This window comes from Ischnura elegans, chromosome 4, assembly GCF_921293095.1.
Source record: "Ischnura elegans chromosome 4, ioIscEleg1.1, whole genome shotgun sequence".
Classification (NCBI taxonomy): Eukaryota; Metazoa; Arthropoda; class Insecta; order Odonata; family Coenagrionidae; genus Ischnura; species Ischnura elegans.
In genome coordinates, this window is record NC_060249.1 from 88,704,897 (window position 1) to 88,719,138 (window position 14,242).

The 14,242-nt window shown below is 37.1% G+C and overlaps 1 protein-coding gene across 1 annotated transcript in view; it reads right to left on the reverse strand.

The window, feature by feature from the left end:
- The window catches only part of LOC124157750 (protein trachealess-like), a 712,144-nt gene that overhangs the window by 63,066 nt on the left and 634,836 nt on the right, over positions 1-14,242 (reverse strand). The window contains exon 6 of the mRNA XM_046532749.1: positions 7,229-7,318. Within this exon, the coding sequence (XP_046388705.1) occupies positions 7,229-7,318 (90 nt within the window). The remainder of the gene's footprint in view (positions 1-7,228; positions 7,319-14,242) is intronic.

Below are 14,242 nucleotides of genomic sequence, written 5' to 3' on the forward strand. Positions count from 1 at the left end.
GAGGAGGAGGGAGAGAGTAGGGTAGAAGTGGAAGGAAACTAAAGAGAAGATGGTGGAGAGTGAATGATAGGAACAAAATAGGCGTTTTTCGCGGAGTAGGAAAATGGATAAACACTGAGTAAAGGAAGGGGAGAGAAATGGCATGGAGACGATAGAGAGGAAGAAGTAGAAAGATGTACTTTATGCATAATCATTCTGGTATTGTGAATGAATATCGTAAATTCATACGATGGGAGCAATAGCCAAACACCGCAAGTCACTATCTTACATACGGTTTGCTATCATCTCATGCTAGCAGCAGAGGGCAAACTAAAAATGAAGGATAGGAAGGAAGGTGGTAAAGATCAGAACAAATTTGCAGTATAATAAGAAATATGAAAGAGCTAGTAAAATTCCTATTCCTTATTTGAATGGCATTCGAATATTCATTTGTAGCATAGCAGGGAAAGTATTTTGCAAATTAAAAATGAAAGTTAGGACGGAAGGTGGTAAAGATCAGAGCAAATTTTCAGTGTAATAAGTGAAATGAAAGAGCTAATAAATTGAAATTCGACCCCTGAGATACAAGTCAACGAATATATTTCAGGACAAAAATGGACGAATAATATTTTTAAATAAAATATTTAGCAAGTGGCATTCGAATCCATATGCGCAGAAATATTTTGAAGGTTTTTTTTTAAGCTATTCAGACCTCAAAAGAAAAAAAAGAGTTGGAAAAACTGGGAAAGGCCTTAACGATATTAAGGATAAAATAAAAATAGCGAAAAAACAGGAAAGCGCATATAATTCGTGGAAAAGATGGGAAGTAATGAGTAAGTTTCTTTGTAGAAATAGAAAAGGTTTTTTAAGATAGGAAACTATGCCTATATAATTTGAAATAGATGAAAACAGTTAAGGAGCAAAAAAAATGCCGCAAGACCGACAGAGATAAGAATGATGCAAATATATTTCATAGTTAGAAAGTAAGAGAAGGTAAAAGTCTTAGCCTTAAAATGGACTAATTTTGACATGAAAGAAAGAGAAGAGTCATTGGCAATTTCTTTCCTTCATCAAAGAAAACGAAATATTGATGGATCATGAATTTACAAAATATTTATCTTGCAAATGAAGTTTTTTCGATTATGAAAAGTGTTAAAATTAGTTTAAAACCCTATTATCAATATCCTGTTTTTTTAAATCCCTCCCCTGGTTTTGGACCCCCCCCCCAGAACGAAATTCCTGGCAACGCAACTTATGAGAGCAAAGAGGTGACAGAGAACCAGAACAAGAAAAATACGAAGCAGAAAAGAGGAGGAGGTGATCCAACAATGGATAAGGATACATATAGGAAATGATTCATAAATTGGAATGAGGGAGTAAAATATGAAAGAAGTAATAGAATTGAAAATTGGAAAGTAGATGAAAATCGGGTTGGCTAGGAAAGAAGACAATCATGGGGGAACAATCATTAATAAGATGCCCAAGGGATTCTGAATTACACAAGGTTTTATTTACTCTACCCGACGGATTCATTGCTTTAATTAATGCGCTTTCCATTAAGCTCTCAAGAAGGGTTGGGGCTAACTATAAAAATATTTCTCTTTAATTACCTACTTTTTCTCCCATGGAATTTGTTATTTTAATTCCTCTTTAATGACACTATCATATTCATTTAGTATTTTTGTATGGAAGTGGCTTTGTGAAAGGATATAATTTTCGGTAATTTTTGTATTATCTGTGCTAGTAATTGTAAAAAAAAGGATTTTCAGTATTTTTCCAAGGCTATTACCAGGTAAATCATTTTATATCATATTTCATGTAAAATCATAATTCAGGTAAAACAGTTTTATGAAGTTAAGTTTGATGCTTTTGAAATCTATAGAATAATTCAAATGAATACCACTGAATTAACGGTGTTATAAAATATCTGAAGCTGTTGGTTAAGGCAAGAGTGCTTTAAGAAAGACAGATGCCAAGGTGAGAATACTCTTGAGTAGTGATAGGTTCGCGCACACAATCCTTTCCGTTGATGGTTGCCCTTGGCAACTGAAACAGGCGTCGCGGGTGACAATTCCTTACTTGAATGGTATTCGGATATTCATTTGTAGCATAACAAGGACAGTATTTTGCAGACTATATTTACTCATGATCACTGAAAGTCTAAGACTACTAATTTTTAAATTCTGGGCAGCATACAAAGCCATAAAAACCATTACTCTAGCCGCCAAATCCACTCGATCCTCTGGTTCTCTAATTTACGCGCGCAGGTAAATGAGGAAAATTAGACCTATATTTTTCTAGAACTCGTTTTTCCAACAGAAACATACTAAAATACAATGATACTTAAGCTCTAAACGTGGAATAAACCTCGATACTGAAAATACGGAAAACGCGCAATCATAGGTAAAATATTCAAATTTAGACAAATCTTTAGACAAATAAAATTAAGTAAAAACTATAAATATGCTCTTTTCAAGAGCGTCTGTGATAAACGGTTATAAATCATAACTTTTGCTTGATTTTTCATGTATATTTAGGGATTAAATTCTATTTTAATTTCTCCTCGTGAATTATATTGAGGAATTCTTGGGGTTCTCAGACAGATTAACTCAGTCGTATAGCCGACGTTTCGGAAGACAACTTGTCTCACATTTTCAAGGCGTGTCACTGAACAGTTAGTATGACTATATGACTAAGCTAACCTGGTTGAGAACCCAATAAGAATTTCTCAATTAATTAGGGTTATTTTATGAAAATCATTATATTATTATTCGTAAGAACAGTCATGACTTTGCTGGCTAAAATAGTGAATGAAACAAGAGGACGAACGAACAAAGGAAATGTTTCCTGAGGGCACTTGTCTTCGGCCATGGGAAGAGCACATGGAGGGATGGGAGTGGGGAGGAACTTGAGACAGGAGGGGATGGATAAGGGAGGGAGGGATGGTAAGGGATGAAGTAAAGATGAGGAGGGGGGTGGGATATGCGTGGGAGAGCGGGGGTGGTGACCTGCGGGAGTATTTTTTTATACGGAGGCCGAGTAAAGGGAAAGTGTTCACGAGTTTATTGATTATTACTGCCCGGGGCGGAGTGGAGTGATGACCAGTCCCCAGAGGGAAGTGGGGGGACGACGACGCGGAGAAAAGGACGGGGAACGAGTCTGAACCGTGTGTGATGGGGGTTGGTCGCAAAGAGTGCGCGGACACTAGTAAGAGGGCTATTGGGCCAGGGGATCTTTAAAGAGGAATTTAATCACGAACTTCAAGCTTAGGAAACTTTCCCACGCACTTATACTCGGTAGCGATAGGTAATGTGATTTGAGATACAAGGGAAACAATGGTATGAAAAAGTTACTCTGATTTGATTAAAGATTATAAGTATATGTATAAAAGTTTTTATGCTAAAAATGATCAAAAATGTGATTAATAAATTATGGTGGTGCATCTACTACCTATCTGTTTCTAGGTCATCTCAATAAAAATGCAAGGAACGCAGAGATCGTATTGGTAAGAAAATGTGTACTATGAAATAATTGAAGATTATACATAAGTTTTTATGTGATGAGGAATGTGATGTTTTAGTTTGGGTGGTAAATATACTAACTTTCTGTTTCACTAAGTTACCTTAGTTACTTTTCTGAGGAAAGTATTTATAATATTTTGAAATCACCGTCTTATAGCCTGGATACTTACTCTTTTCCGGGTGAGGAACAAAGAATATAATTTTTTCCAAGAAAATAAATGCAACATAAAATATAGAAACGATTTTTAAGTTCGGATTTGAAGTACATGAAATATTTCCTCGTAATTTCAAGGAATATGACGGGTGTAAATAGCCTTTTAAAACTCAAAAATTTTAAATCATTTATTTCAAAGATCACACTGAAACTATTTCGGTTTTTTTATTTCTAGTTAAACATACCGTTTCCATTAACATACACATATTGTTCTATTTCATCAAGAGGAAAAATATTACGCTTTTTTCCGTTGAGATATAAAGAAATTTAAACTTTTCTCTGGTTTCCGCGCGGGCAAGGCATTCTAAGTGCACCGACATTTTAAAGTTTAAATATTCTGTTCGCCGGGAAAGGATAAAATCATACATAATAAAGAAATTGTTAAATAATATCTTACCAACAGCTATAATATATAAAAGCCATGTAAAAGTTAAGCGTTTTGTCAAGATCCCAGGTTTACAAAACTATTATGTAAGCATTACAAAAAAGAGTTCAGATCCGGATGTGTAAGTAATGTTTTTGTATAGTAAGGTTTTGGAAATGGAAACGAATTCCAAATTTTTTTATTATTTTTAGTTGCATCGTAAAAATCAAATAGATCTCTAAATAAATAGGCTAAATGGTGGTTCGAAACAAGGACTACAAAAAATTCGTATCAGAATGTTTTCATGGGTAAAAAATTCAGGCTAAAATTTTAAATGACCATACAAATCCAGATTAATCCCAGGAATGTATGAGGAAAATGTGATAACAGAAGTTCATGAAATTGAGTGCAAATTAAGGGCTGGCCAAATGGGGATGATTATAAATTTAAATCCCGACAGCCACGAAGATAAACATGTATGAAGCAAGGGTAATGGTGTTGTTTACGAAACCACCATCTAGCCCAATTAATTAGGGATCTTTTTGAAAATTGCGATGTAATTAAAAACTAAAAGCTTGACTTGGGAAGTTGTTTCCTTTGGCAAAAACTTTTCTTACTAATCTGCATCTGAACTCTTTCTTTTTAGCGCTGGCACAATATTTTTAAACCTAAGAACTTTTACATGGTTATTTTAGCTGATATAAGGATTTCATCAAACAAATTTTTTTTCTTGTCAACGAAAAACAATTATAATAATAATGAATTCACGCGAACGCAAACTAAAATTTTTCGCTTACATAAAAAGCAGGGTAGCATCAAAAAAATAATACAGTACACCCTCTATAAACCGGCATTCACTTCTCCGGCCCTGCCAGCAATCCGTCGTTTTTCAACAGACTACTACGAAGTGGGAAGCTCGGTCATTTCGATTAGTCTACTTCGCAGTTGAGCCGAGTGCAACTTAGAAATTAGGGGAAATAGTGGTTGCTGACAGAGGAGCCTTCTACTTTAATGGAATAACGTGGAATATTCATACGTAACAATACAATACCTCAATGAAGTTTCATTTTTCTTTATTGTAGTCCTATTTTACGTAAACAGTTAAATTGCGTCTACATACAAATGCAGTTTATAATACAATATATTACATGTAGATGTATTGTATACATTAGCGTACAGGAAGTGTTACCCAGATGTTAAGCGTATGAGGCTGGAAGCTCGGAGAAGAAGAGACTTGGAGGCTACGCGCTAGGCTTACAATTAGATTACTTGAACAATTGAGAATTGATATCTTTAGTAGTGACACGGAGAACATCATCTTAGAGCCCCACTTTATTTCAGGTCCGACAGAAGCATAAATAAGAGATATTTTGCCGAACGGATAGATATGGGAATTCGTTTTCCCCCCGAACTATAAAGGACTTCAATAATCGTCGTAATTTTGTTTAAGCATTTGATTTTTCTATGTAGACGGCTGGTGTCCTAACACCCCCTGCCACAGGCCTTATTAGGCGGCTTGCGGGATATTATGTAGATTTTTGTATGCAATAATAAATAGCTTCTACCGTATAACTGCTTCATAATTAGTGATTTCTAGTAATCCGGCGTTTCCGATAATCTGGCAGTGCTCTGGGCCAATATCTGCCGGATTACCTAGAGACCACTACATATAAAGTGTAACTTAATTGCTGGTAAAGATTGGCTGAACTAGACAAGGGGAATGGCATGAAAAAATACCGGAATAAAGATAATCGTAAATGCTTTAGAGATACCAAACAATTTAAAAGAGTTAAGCTACAGGGATGCTGGGAGAGCGAAGGGTTTGATGCAGGGGGCGGGACCAACACATCCCCGCCAGCGAAGGCGGCCCTTCTCCCGGGCCGGAGTCGCAATCAATACCAAGAGACGTGTTTCGCACGTCATTCCCGTTTCGCCTTCTTTTCACCCTTTTTTTCCCAGGGCCGGCGCGCGGCGGATGGAGCTTACCCATGGCGATAGGGGGGGCATAGGAGGTTGGTAAGAAAGCTAGAGTGCAGCCCGCGTTCTTCACGCAGCACCTTCTCATACGCCAATATTCCCTCACTAACAACATGCAGCGATTCTGGACGAGACAATATCATTACTTATTTTCCAAATAGACACATCAATATCTGATTTGCGTTGTTATATTTACATTATCGTCCGCAATTGAATAAACCTTCACTCATCTTCATTAAAATGTTTTTAAATTAGAAGGGAGTGTTTTCAGACAGTTGATTTATTTGTTATAACGCCGCCTCATTAAGTATAAAATACTATGACATTTTTAGAATACACACGAAAATATCGGAATCAACTTTGATATAATGCGTTTGAAACTTATTGGTTAACCAATATGACTTAAGTTCAGCAAAAAAATTTCTCAAATTAAATACAGCGAGTTAAAAAGGCGTACTAAAGTATTGCAAACAAGAGCGCTGAAATGCATTGTGGAAGTAAAAGTATGCTTTAAGTTCGCTATCTATCTCATTCAAGGAGCAATTCTATTCATTGATTAACGGACAACGCAAGAACATAAAATGACAAGTAATACCAAAAAAGGGATGCGTAGAATGCAATTAACCTAGAATTAGAACCTAAAAGGTAATAAAAATGAAAAAAAACTATAAAAAATGACTTTGGAATCGAATGAATTAACGAAGAATATAACTGAACCTATGTCGGAACTCTACATTTGTAGTACATTCAAGAATTTGTAAATGTTTTACGTCAGAATTTAAAATAGCAAAAGCCAATTTTTTCACCAACGCTCTAATTTGGTAGAAAACGCCAGTGGTACATCTTACACGACTTAATCCGGCAACTTTGTAGTCGTTCATACCTTAATGGGATAAAACCAACGAACTTCCATAACTTCTAATACAACATTAACACCAAACCACCACCATTGCCAAAGAGAATAAATAGAAGCTCGAATATGAATTTATTTTATCAAAGTTTCTATGTCAACTAATAATCGAAACAATTAAGTGATCTTATGAGTACACAGAGTAAAGATGGATCGATGCACGTGCAAATAGTAAAGGAAGATATAATTGGTGGATAATCTCGGATGATTGCAATGAAGTACACCTAGCAATGGTGACGTAACAAGTTAAAACATGCTCTTACCTGAGAGAGTCCGAGATATATGGAGACAGTTTCCGAGATATAGAGGAATCTTCCGTCGGCTGCGAGCGTGAAGGCGAAACCATCGAGTGACTGTAAGATGAACAGAAATGAAGTATTATAAATAACATCAGTTAAGAATTTTAATGGGTGAATATTTCTTGACCCATTCATTGAGAATTTTCATAAACTAACACATTGCTGAAAAAAAGCGATAATCCTCAAAACGAACCTCTTATCATTGATGACATCGATGATTAATTAATGATTAAAATCGTTAGTTCTCAATGACAAGTAGTTCAGTTTGGTGGAGAATCAGAAATTTATCGTTTTTGTGTTAGTTTGCGAACATTCTAAATCCCTAAAGATGAAACATACAATTAAGGCACTTGGTTGATTATAGGGTCATTTCTGAACGATAATAACAATGACCTGTCCTCAAGAAATTCAAAAGAAGAATCCGCAGAAAATATACCTTATGCAATAAATAAAAGATTAAAATAAACGAAAAAATTTGTCATTCACATCCGCAGCATAGCAGAACTTCAGATTTTACATTACTCACGATTTGGGTCAGCAACAAATAATTCTTTGCATGGCAATAGCTGACTGAGCGAGAGGAAACAATGTGGGACGGTAATATGAAATCACACGGAAGAGTACTAGTTAATTTTCATTTGATTGACTCGATGATTGTATTTAAATGCAACAATTTTGAGCATGCTCAGATACACGCGTAACTGATAACTTAATGGACCCAAGCGAAAATTTTCAATTGTGAATGCACTGATTGCAATACACGAGAGTGCGAGCTGGGAAAATTACTCAATTCCTAATTTTTCCAGACTTGCGGAAGTGCGTGAAAATACTCCGTTTAAAACCCGCTTTACACGAAACACGTAAATGCACAACCCGTTCTCACTCGAAATTGATGTCACGTGTAACGACTATGTATGTGTATGTCTATATAAATGTATGTATACCTGTGTGCTCGAAATTGCACATCTTTAGTTTGAAATCAATTCCGAATTAGAACAGGTGCTGGTAGTACATTCTGGCGAGCGACCGAATCCGTAATGCCGACAGCAGGAAATTTTCGGATGTGATGCGGGTTGCTACAAACCCAGGATATAAGCGAAGTAACGAAATGGAACCCACCGCCTGGCATGAGGAGGATAAAAAACTTGGAGGACGCTGAGCGTCGCTCAGAATGGATAGAAACCGCGAGATCATGTAAGCTAGAGAACCTTAGTGTAGAAAATAAACAAGAGCGCTCGAGGTGCCACGCAGTAGCCAAAAACTGAAGGCAAAATCGAATTGAACTGAACTGAGACGCCGAAATTTAATTTGACAATGGCAGATTGGGAAAGTGACTAAAATAAATACCTACTTATGAATAAAATACAAATCTTTTTACGTCTATTTTGAAAACTTTATCTTTAAGCATAAATAAATTTAATAAAGTTTACAATAGAATATAATCTTTAATAAAAAGGTTTAAACATTCATGATAACTCCCCTTCTTCGAGTGCTTGATTAAATGAAAACAAAATTTACAATCATATACCCAACATGTTTACAAAATCTATCGCAGGAACAAGCTAATGAAACTCACCACTCATAACGTGAACATTGAGTCATGAAAGATGTCTCTTCAAGTGTTGGCGATACTTCGTATTAAGCTTGCTGTCGCGAGACTAAGATTGGTGCATTGGAAATACAGCAGAAGAGGGAAGAAGTTGTTAAAAATAGAACTTATCCCCAATTAATTTTAACTCAAAAAGTAATTCATCAAAAAGTAAAAGGTAAGTTTTGGGAAAAAATTATATTTATTTATTAAAAACTAAATACCATTATAAACGGAAAGGATTCTTCCACTTAAATATTAAAAATGGTTATGTTAAAATAAACACATTAATTATTTGGCTCTCATAAAATCGAGAAAATAAAATAATTTTTTCCCCTCTTATCTTGACCTTGTTTAGTACATGTTATAAAATTTCCTGGAGTTTAGATCAATGTAAAACAAAATAAAATAATTGAAAAAAATTAAATCAACCCTGATATAAAAGGTACCTACTATTAATAAAATATGCATTCAAACGAATTTATTTAAGAGAGGGTGAACGTGGGAGGGAGGAAGAGGGAGGAGAGGGACCTTTTTCTGTGAATGAACCGCGGCGGGTCACGTGAGCGTCGAGGACGAATTCGAACGACATGGTTTGGCGGGGGAGGGCTAACCTCTCTTCCCGCCGGAGAGGGCTCGTGCCGGCGGCGAGTGGCGGCGAGGTAGGCTGGGTGCTTCCCATGCATATACGCCCTCACGCCGCAGGTGGGCACTTCAGGGGCGCCTCAACGAATCGACACGCTTCGGACGATTCACCGCGAGGCAGAGTGGGGGCATGGGGATTCCGCACGTGCAGGTCGTGATCATCATAATGATAAAAAAACGCTCGCGCACTGAGCATGTGATGCCTCTTTAACCAAGTCGATTCCATCGTGAACAGGAAAGGAAAATAGTTTGAACCACATGATTGATTTTTGTTTTTTTTTCGCGTTGTCATCACGGCGATGGAGACGTTTTTCCTATTAATTAGGCATCCTCATGCCATGCTGCAGTGAAGCTTAAAGATTCCAAAAGCATAGCGTCATACCGTGATATTATTTATGCAGAATAACGATTCATCCCGTAGAGGATCCTTTATTTATTTCGTTTACTTTAAAGACCGTCTGTCATTGTATAATTTCCCTTAAAAACTATCTCACTCTCCTACCCATAGTTAATGAAAAAAGCACTTAATAACCAAACACATCACCAATTAAAAACTTAGTTTGTATTTATATTCCAGCAAAAAGCTGCCCTCTGGCAGTGGCGTAACTAGGAACATGCTCTGGGGGGGAGTGGGATAGTCTGGCATGGCGACCCCCCTGAGAAAATCCCAGGGTCCGCGAAATGCTTTGAATAATGACATGCCTGGAAAGACATTTTACATCATTTTGGCACTTTGAATGTAACTTTCAGTTGATACAGTTATTTAATATCTACACTAGACAATACTTTTTTAATTTCTCTAAGACTTTGGATGGGGGGGATCTATCCCCTCATCCCCCCCCCCCATAGTTACGCCACTGCTCTCTGGTATAAAAAATTGCTCTGTTAATCCCGGTATTTATTAGTACAGAAGAATTAAAATGAGAAGAATTTTTCAAATAATTTTAATCCAATTGCTCATTTTTTTCCTTTTTTACTGCATGTTTTCAAAATGAATATAGGCAAGTTAAATGGATATTTCAGTCATTTTGACTAACATAATTTGTCTTAAGCAAAAACGTACGCATTTGATCATTAGAAAACGCACAGTATAATTAATTACATTACATGCAACAATACAATACAATGGATTACAAAATACATCAGATAAACGTTTTGTTATTTGTCTATTTTATCGGTTTCTTGGTTATACGGTGGTTTATTTAAAAGCCTATCAATTTGCAGTAAAATTGCCAATGCCGACAAGATTATGATGTTGTTTATTTCCTCCGATATTACAAAGGGCTTAGACTCAGGAGTGCATAAGCGCGCCTGATTAAAAATATTAAAGCCAATTTCACACTATAACACTTGCAACTTACCTCAGCCGAAGGGCAAATCAGGGCAAAAGTCTCCATTTTCCTGATATTGAACATATTTTCTGACATGAAGTCATTTTCCATGAATTTGAACGAAATTTATTCATCAAAAGGAAACACATAGGGAACTAGCTATTTTGAATTTCTTTTGAAATCAGCAAGAATTCATACGTTTATCATTGCAGTATGTAGCTTTTTTTGGCCTATATACCAAACTGAACATACGAAACATGTTTTTATGTTTGCTCAACGGTGGAGCGGGTAGAAATTTCTGAGTAAAAACTTTAGTATCTTTTTCGACCAAGGTTCTGGATATCAATAAAAGTGACTAGAAATTTTCCAGGCGAAATCAATAAGGTAGTAAGTATTTAGCTACCCGATGATGAGTCAATAATAGTTTTAGCACCTGTACGAGCTTACTAAATGGCTTGAGTTTCCTGTGTCCTTGTTGCTGTGCTGTTTTTGCGTAATTTGTGAATAGCAACATGGACGTTTTTTCCTAAGATTTTTAGAATGAAGTTCCAAGATTCATTACAATAGTTAATGCATAAATAAAAGAAAGTCTGATGTCATGTCGATATTTTACAATATTTGTTGTTTCTCATTTTAATGCTGATTTAATTTATTTGAGTTAGCAATAGCTCTGAATGCGACATATAAATTAGTCTCAATATTGGTGATGGACAAAATTTTATTGACAAAACCTCAAGATTAACTGAAACGATAACACAAACAGTGTTAAAAATAATTGTATAACCAAGGATTTTGTGAAACATTTTCAATCAGAATTCTTCGCATGTATACCACCAGATATAGCCTGAAACACTCTCCATGGACTTTGCACCTAGGGATAGATCCGCGCGCCTTAATGCAGGGATCTTTTTCGCACTCCAGCACCGCGACTCACTTCCCTTGGATGGCGAAGCAACGAAGAGGGCCACTCTCCATAGCTCACCAGCTTATCGAGTGCGTCTCTTCCCTTTAGCAATCCCTCAAGAACCACCCAACCACTCCCCGCTCCCCCTTTTCACCCCCTCCCCACATTTCCACGACCCCGGGAGTCTTAGGGCGGGCGAGGAATGGCTACGGGCATCGTGACGGGAATACTGAGACGAGAGGCACAGTCAGGAGGGGAGGGAGAGGGGAGTGAAGAGGAGGAGATAAAGAGAGAGAGAGGAAGCCATGAGAAAGGATGAGACCCCCGTTTTTAGAGTGGGGGAGGGGGTTTATATGAGGGGGGAGGAAAGAGGTTTTGTGGGGATTTTGGTGGGCCAGGTGATATGAAAGGGGTGGCGGTGGAGGTTGTGTCCCCGCATAGATGAGGCGGGGGGAAGGGAGGGGGTTTTGAGTCGAGGGGGACAGGAAGCTGAAGGTGGGTGGGTTGGGAAAGGGGCCAAAAGGTGGAGGAAGCTACCAGGGGTGGGGAATAGGGATGGGCAATGACAAGGAGAGGCAAGTGTGAGATAGTGGGAGAACAAAGGAAGGGGGAAGTCCTCGTTGAGTAATGTCTTCATTTGGCAACTACCTTACGAGGAAGCTGGCTGGCTGGCTGACGAATACTGGCTTCCATAAGCCATTTTTGCCTCATGAGTTTCGAGCATTGGAAAAATTGAATCACGAAGCGACGATTGTAGATAGCTATCGATTATTGAACGTTGAATAATGTCGGTTGCTCACGTTTGACAATTTTAGGAGATGAAAAAAATTATGACTTAAAGTTGTCGACTTCAGATGGTTCTGAATTTTGTAAATCCTCTGTTCTCGACATCGGTGGTCAACCTACAAGTGTGTATTAAAACATTACTCTTTGGACTCAAGTACCGCAAGTGATCATTGATAAATATAACTATGTTTGTCGCTGGTTATAAATTTTCGTCGAATGTCTACGAATATCACCGGTGAAATACTGTCTTTATTACAAACTAAATGACTACATTTGACGAAAAGTTCTATGATTTTAAAAATTGGAAAACAATGAAATAGTGTAGCACATGTTTTCGTTGGAATCGAGAGTAGCAATTATATCGTCGATTGCAAAAATTGCCTATGTTGATTTCGATTTATAGAAGTATCGAATAAGACGCGGCTCAACACAATTCCTTCATCCTCCAACACATATACCCGAAGAGTTCAAAGCCGCATCACTTCTTTTTATGTATACTGAACGAAAAAAATAGAAGGGAAGCCTAGTCTCCGCTTACCAAGGCCGTTGACTCGCGATATGCTCTCAAAGAGAATGAGTACAGGGGTCAAAACCCTAACTCTATACACCGAGTCAGCGATGGGTTTATGAGAGGCAATGGCGGCTGGGACTTCCACAGAACAATGGCGGATGAGAACGGGGATTTGGGTTTAAGTCTCTCGAATAAAGCCTGTGGAATCTGAATTTTTGCAGCCACCCTTTAAAGAGGAGAATTCCCATTGGTTAGGTACGCATTTTTGTTGAATGTATTCTTCTCCTTTCCACCGAAAATTATCTATAAAACAAAGCTACAAAGATATGAAAATCCAATGAAAACATTCATTGTACGAGTATCTTGCATTAGATTAAAGACATCAAAAATAGCATTAATAAACGATTCCCAGAGAGGCAGTAACAATTTCTCAAGTAGGAGGGAATTTCTAAGATTAATAAATAATTTTTAAGATTTTTAATCAGAAAAGAGCAAGTAAAGATACTTCAAAGACATTTATTGCACACATCTCTACTACTCTTATACTATTTTTAGACGTAGATCCCATGATTTTCCAGGTATTTGTCATAGCGTGGCACAAGTTTTGTGTATCATATTCGTAGAATATTGTCGCCAGTGTAGTCGTCCATGAGACTACATGTTCTTTCAGCTCTTCTTCGCTGTTTGTCGATGTTTTTGATCATCCTCCATACAGCCCCGACCTCGCTCCAAGCGAAATTCACTTGTTTCTGCATCTTAAGTCTTTTCTTGGCGGTCAGAGAAACAACTGAGAGCTGAGAGAACATGTTACCTCATGGGTTACCTCATGGGGGTTACTGGCGGAAATATTCTACGAAGAGGGTGTACAAAAACTTGTGCCGTGCTATGAAAAATGCTGGGAAAATCACGGGATCTACGTCGAAAAATCTAACTCAAACTAGTATTTTTTCATGTCCGAGTTCTTCGGTATACGCTTGTAATTGCAGCAAAAATTACGACCTTAAAATTTTCATTATAAAACGGTTAAACTTATATACTTTTTACATATACGAGTTGATATAGAGTATACATTATACGAGTATACATAGAGAGTGCCAGATTTGTGTGTTATACATTTCTTTGAAATATCTGTACTTAATCTTTTTTTATTTCAAAACGGAACTTACTTTCCAACCGTTTAGAACAATAGATGTTTAACAGTTTTTTATTCAAA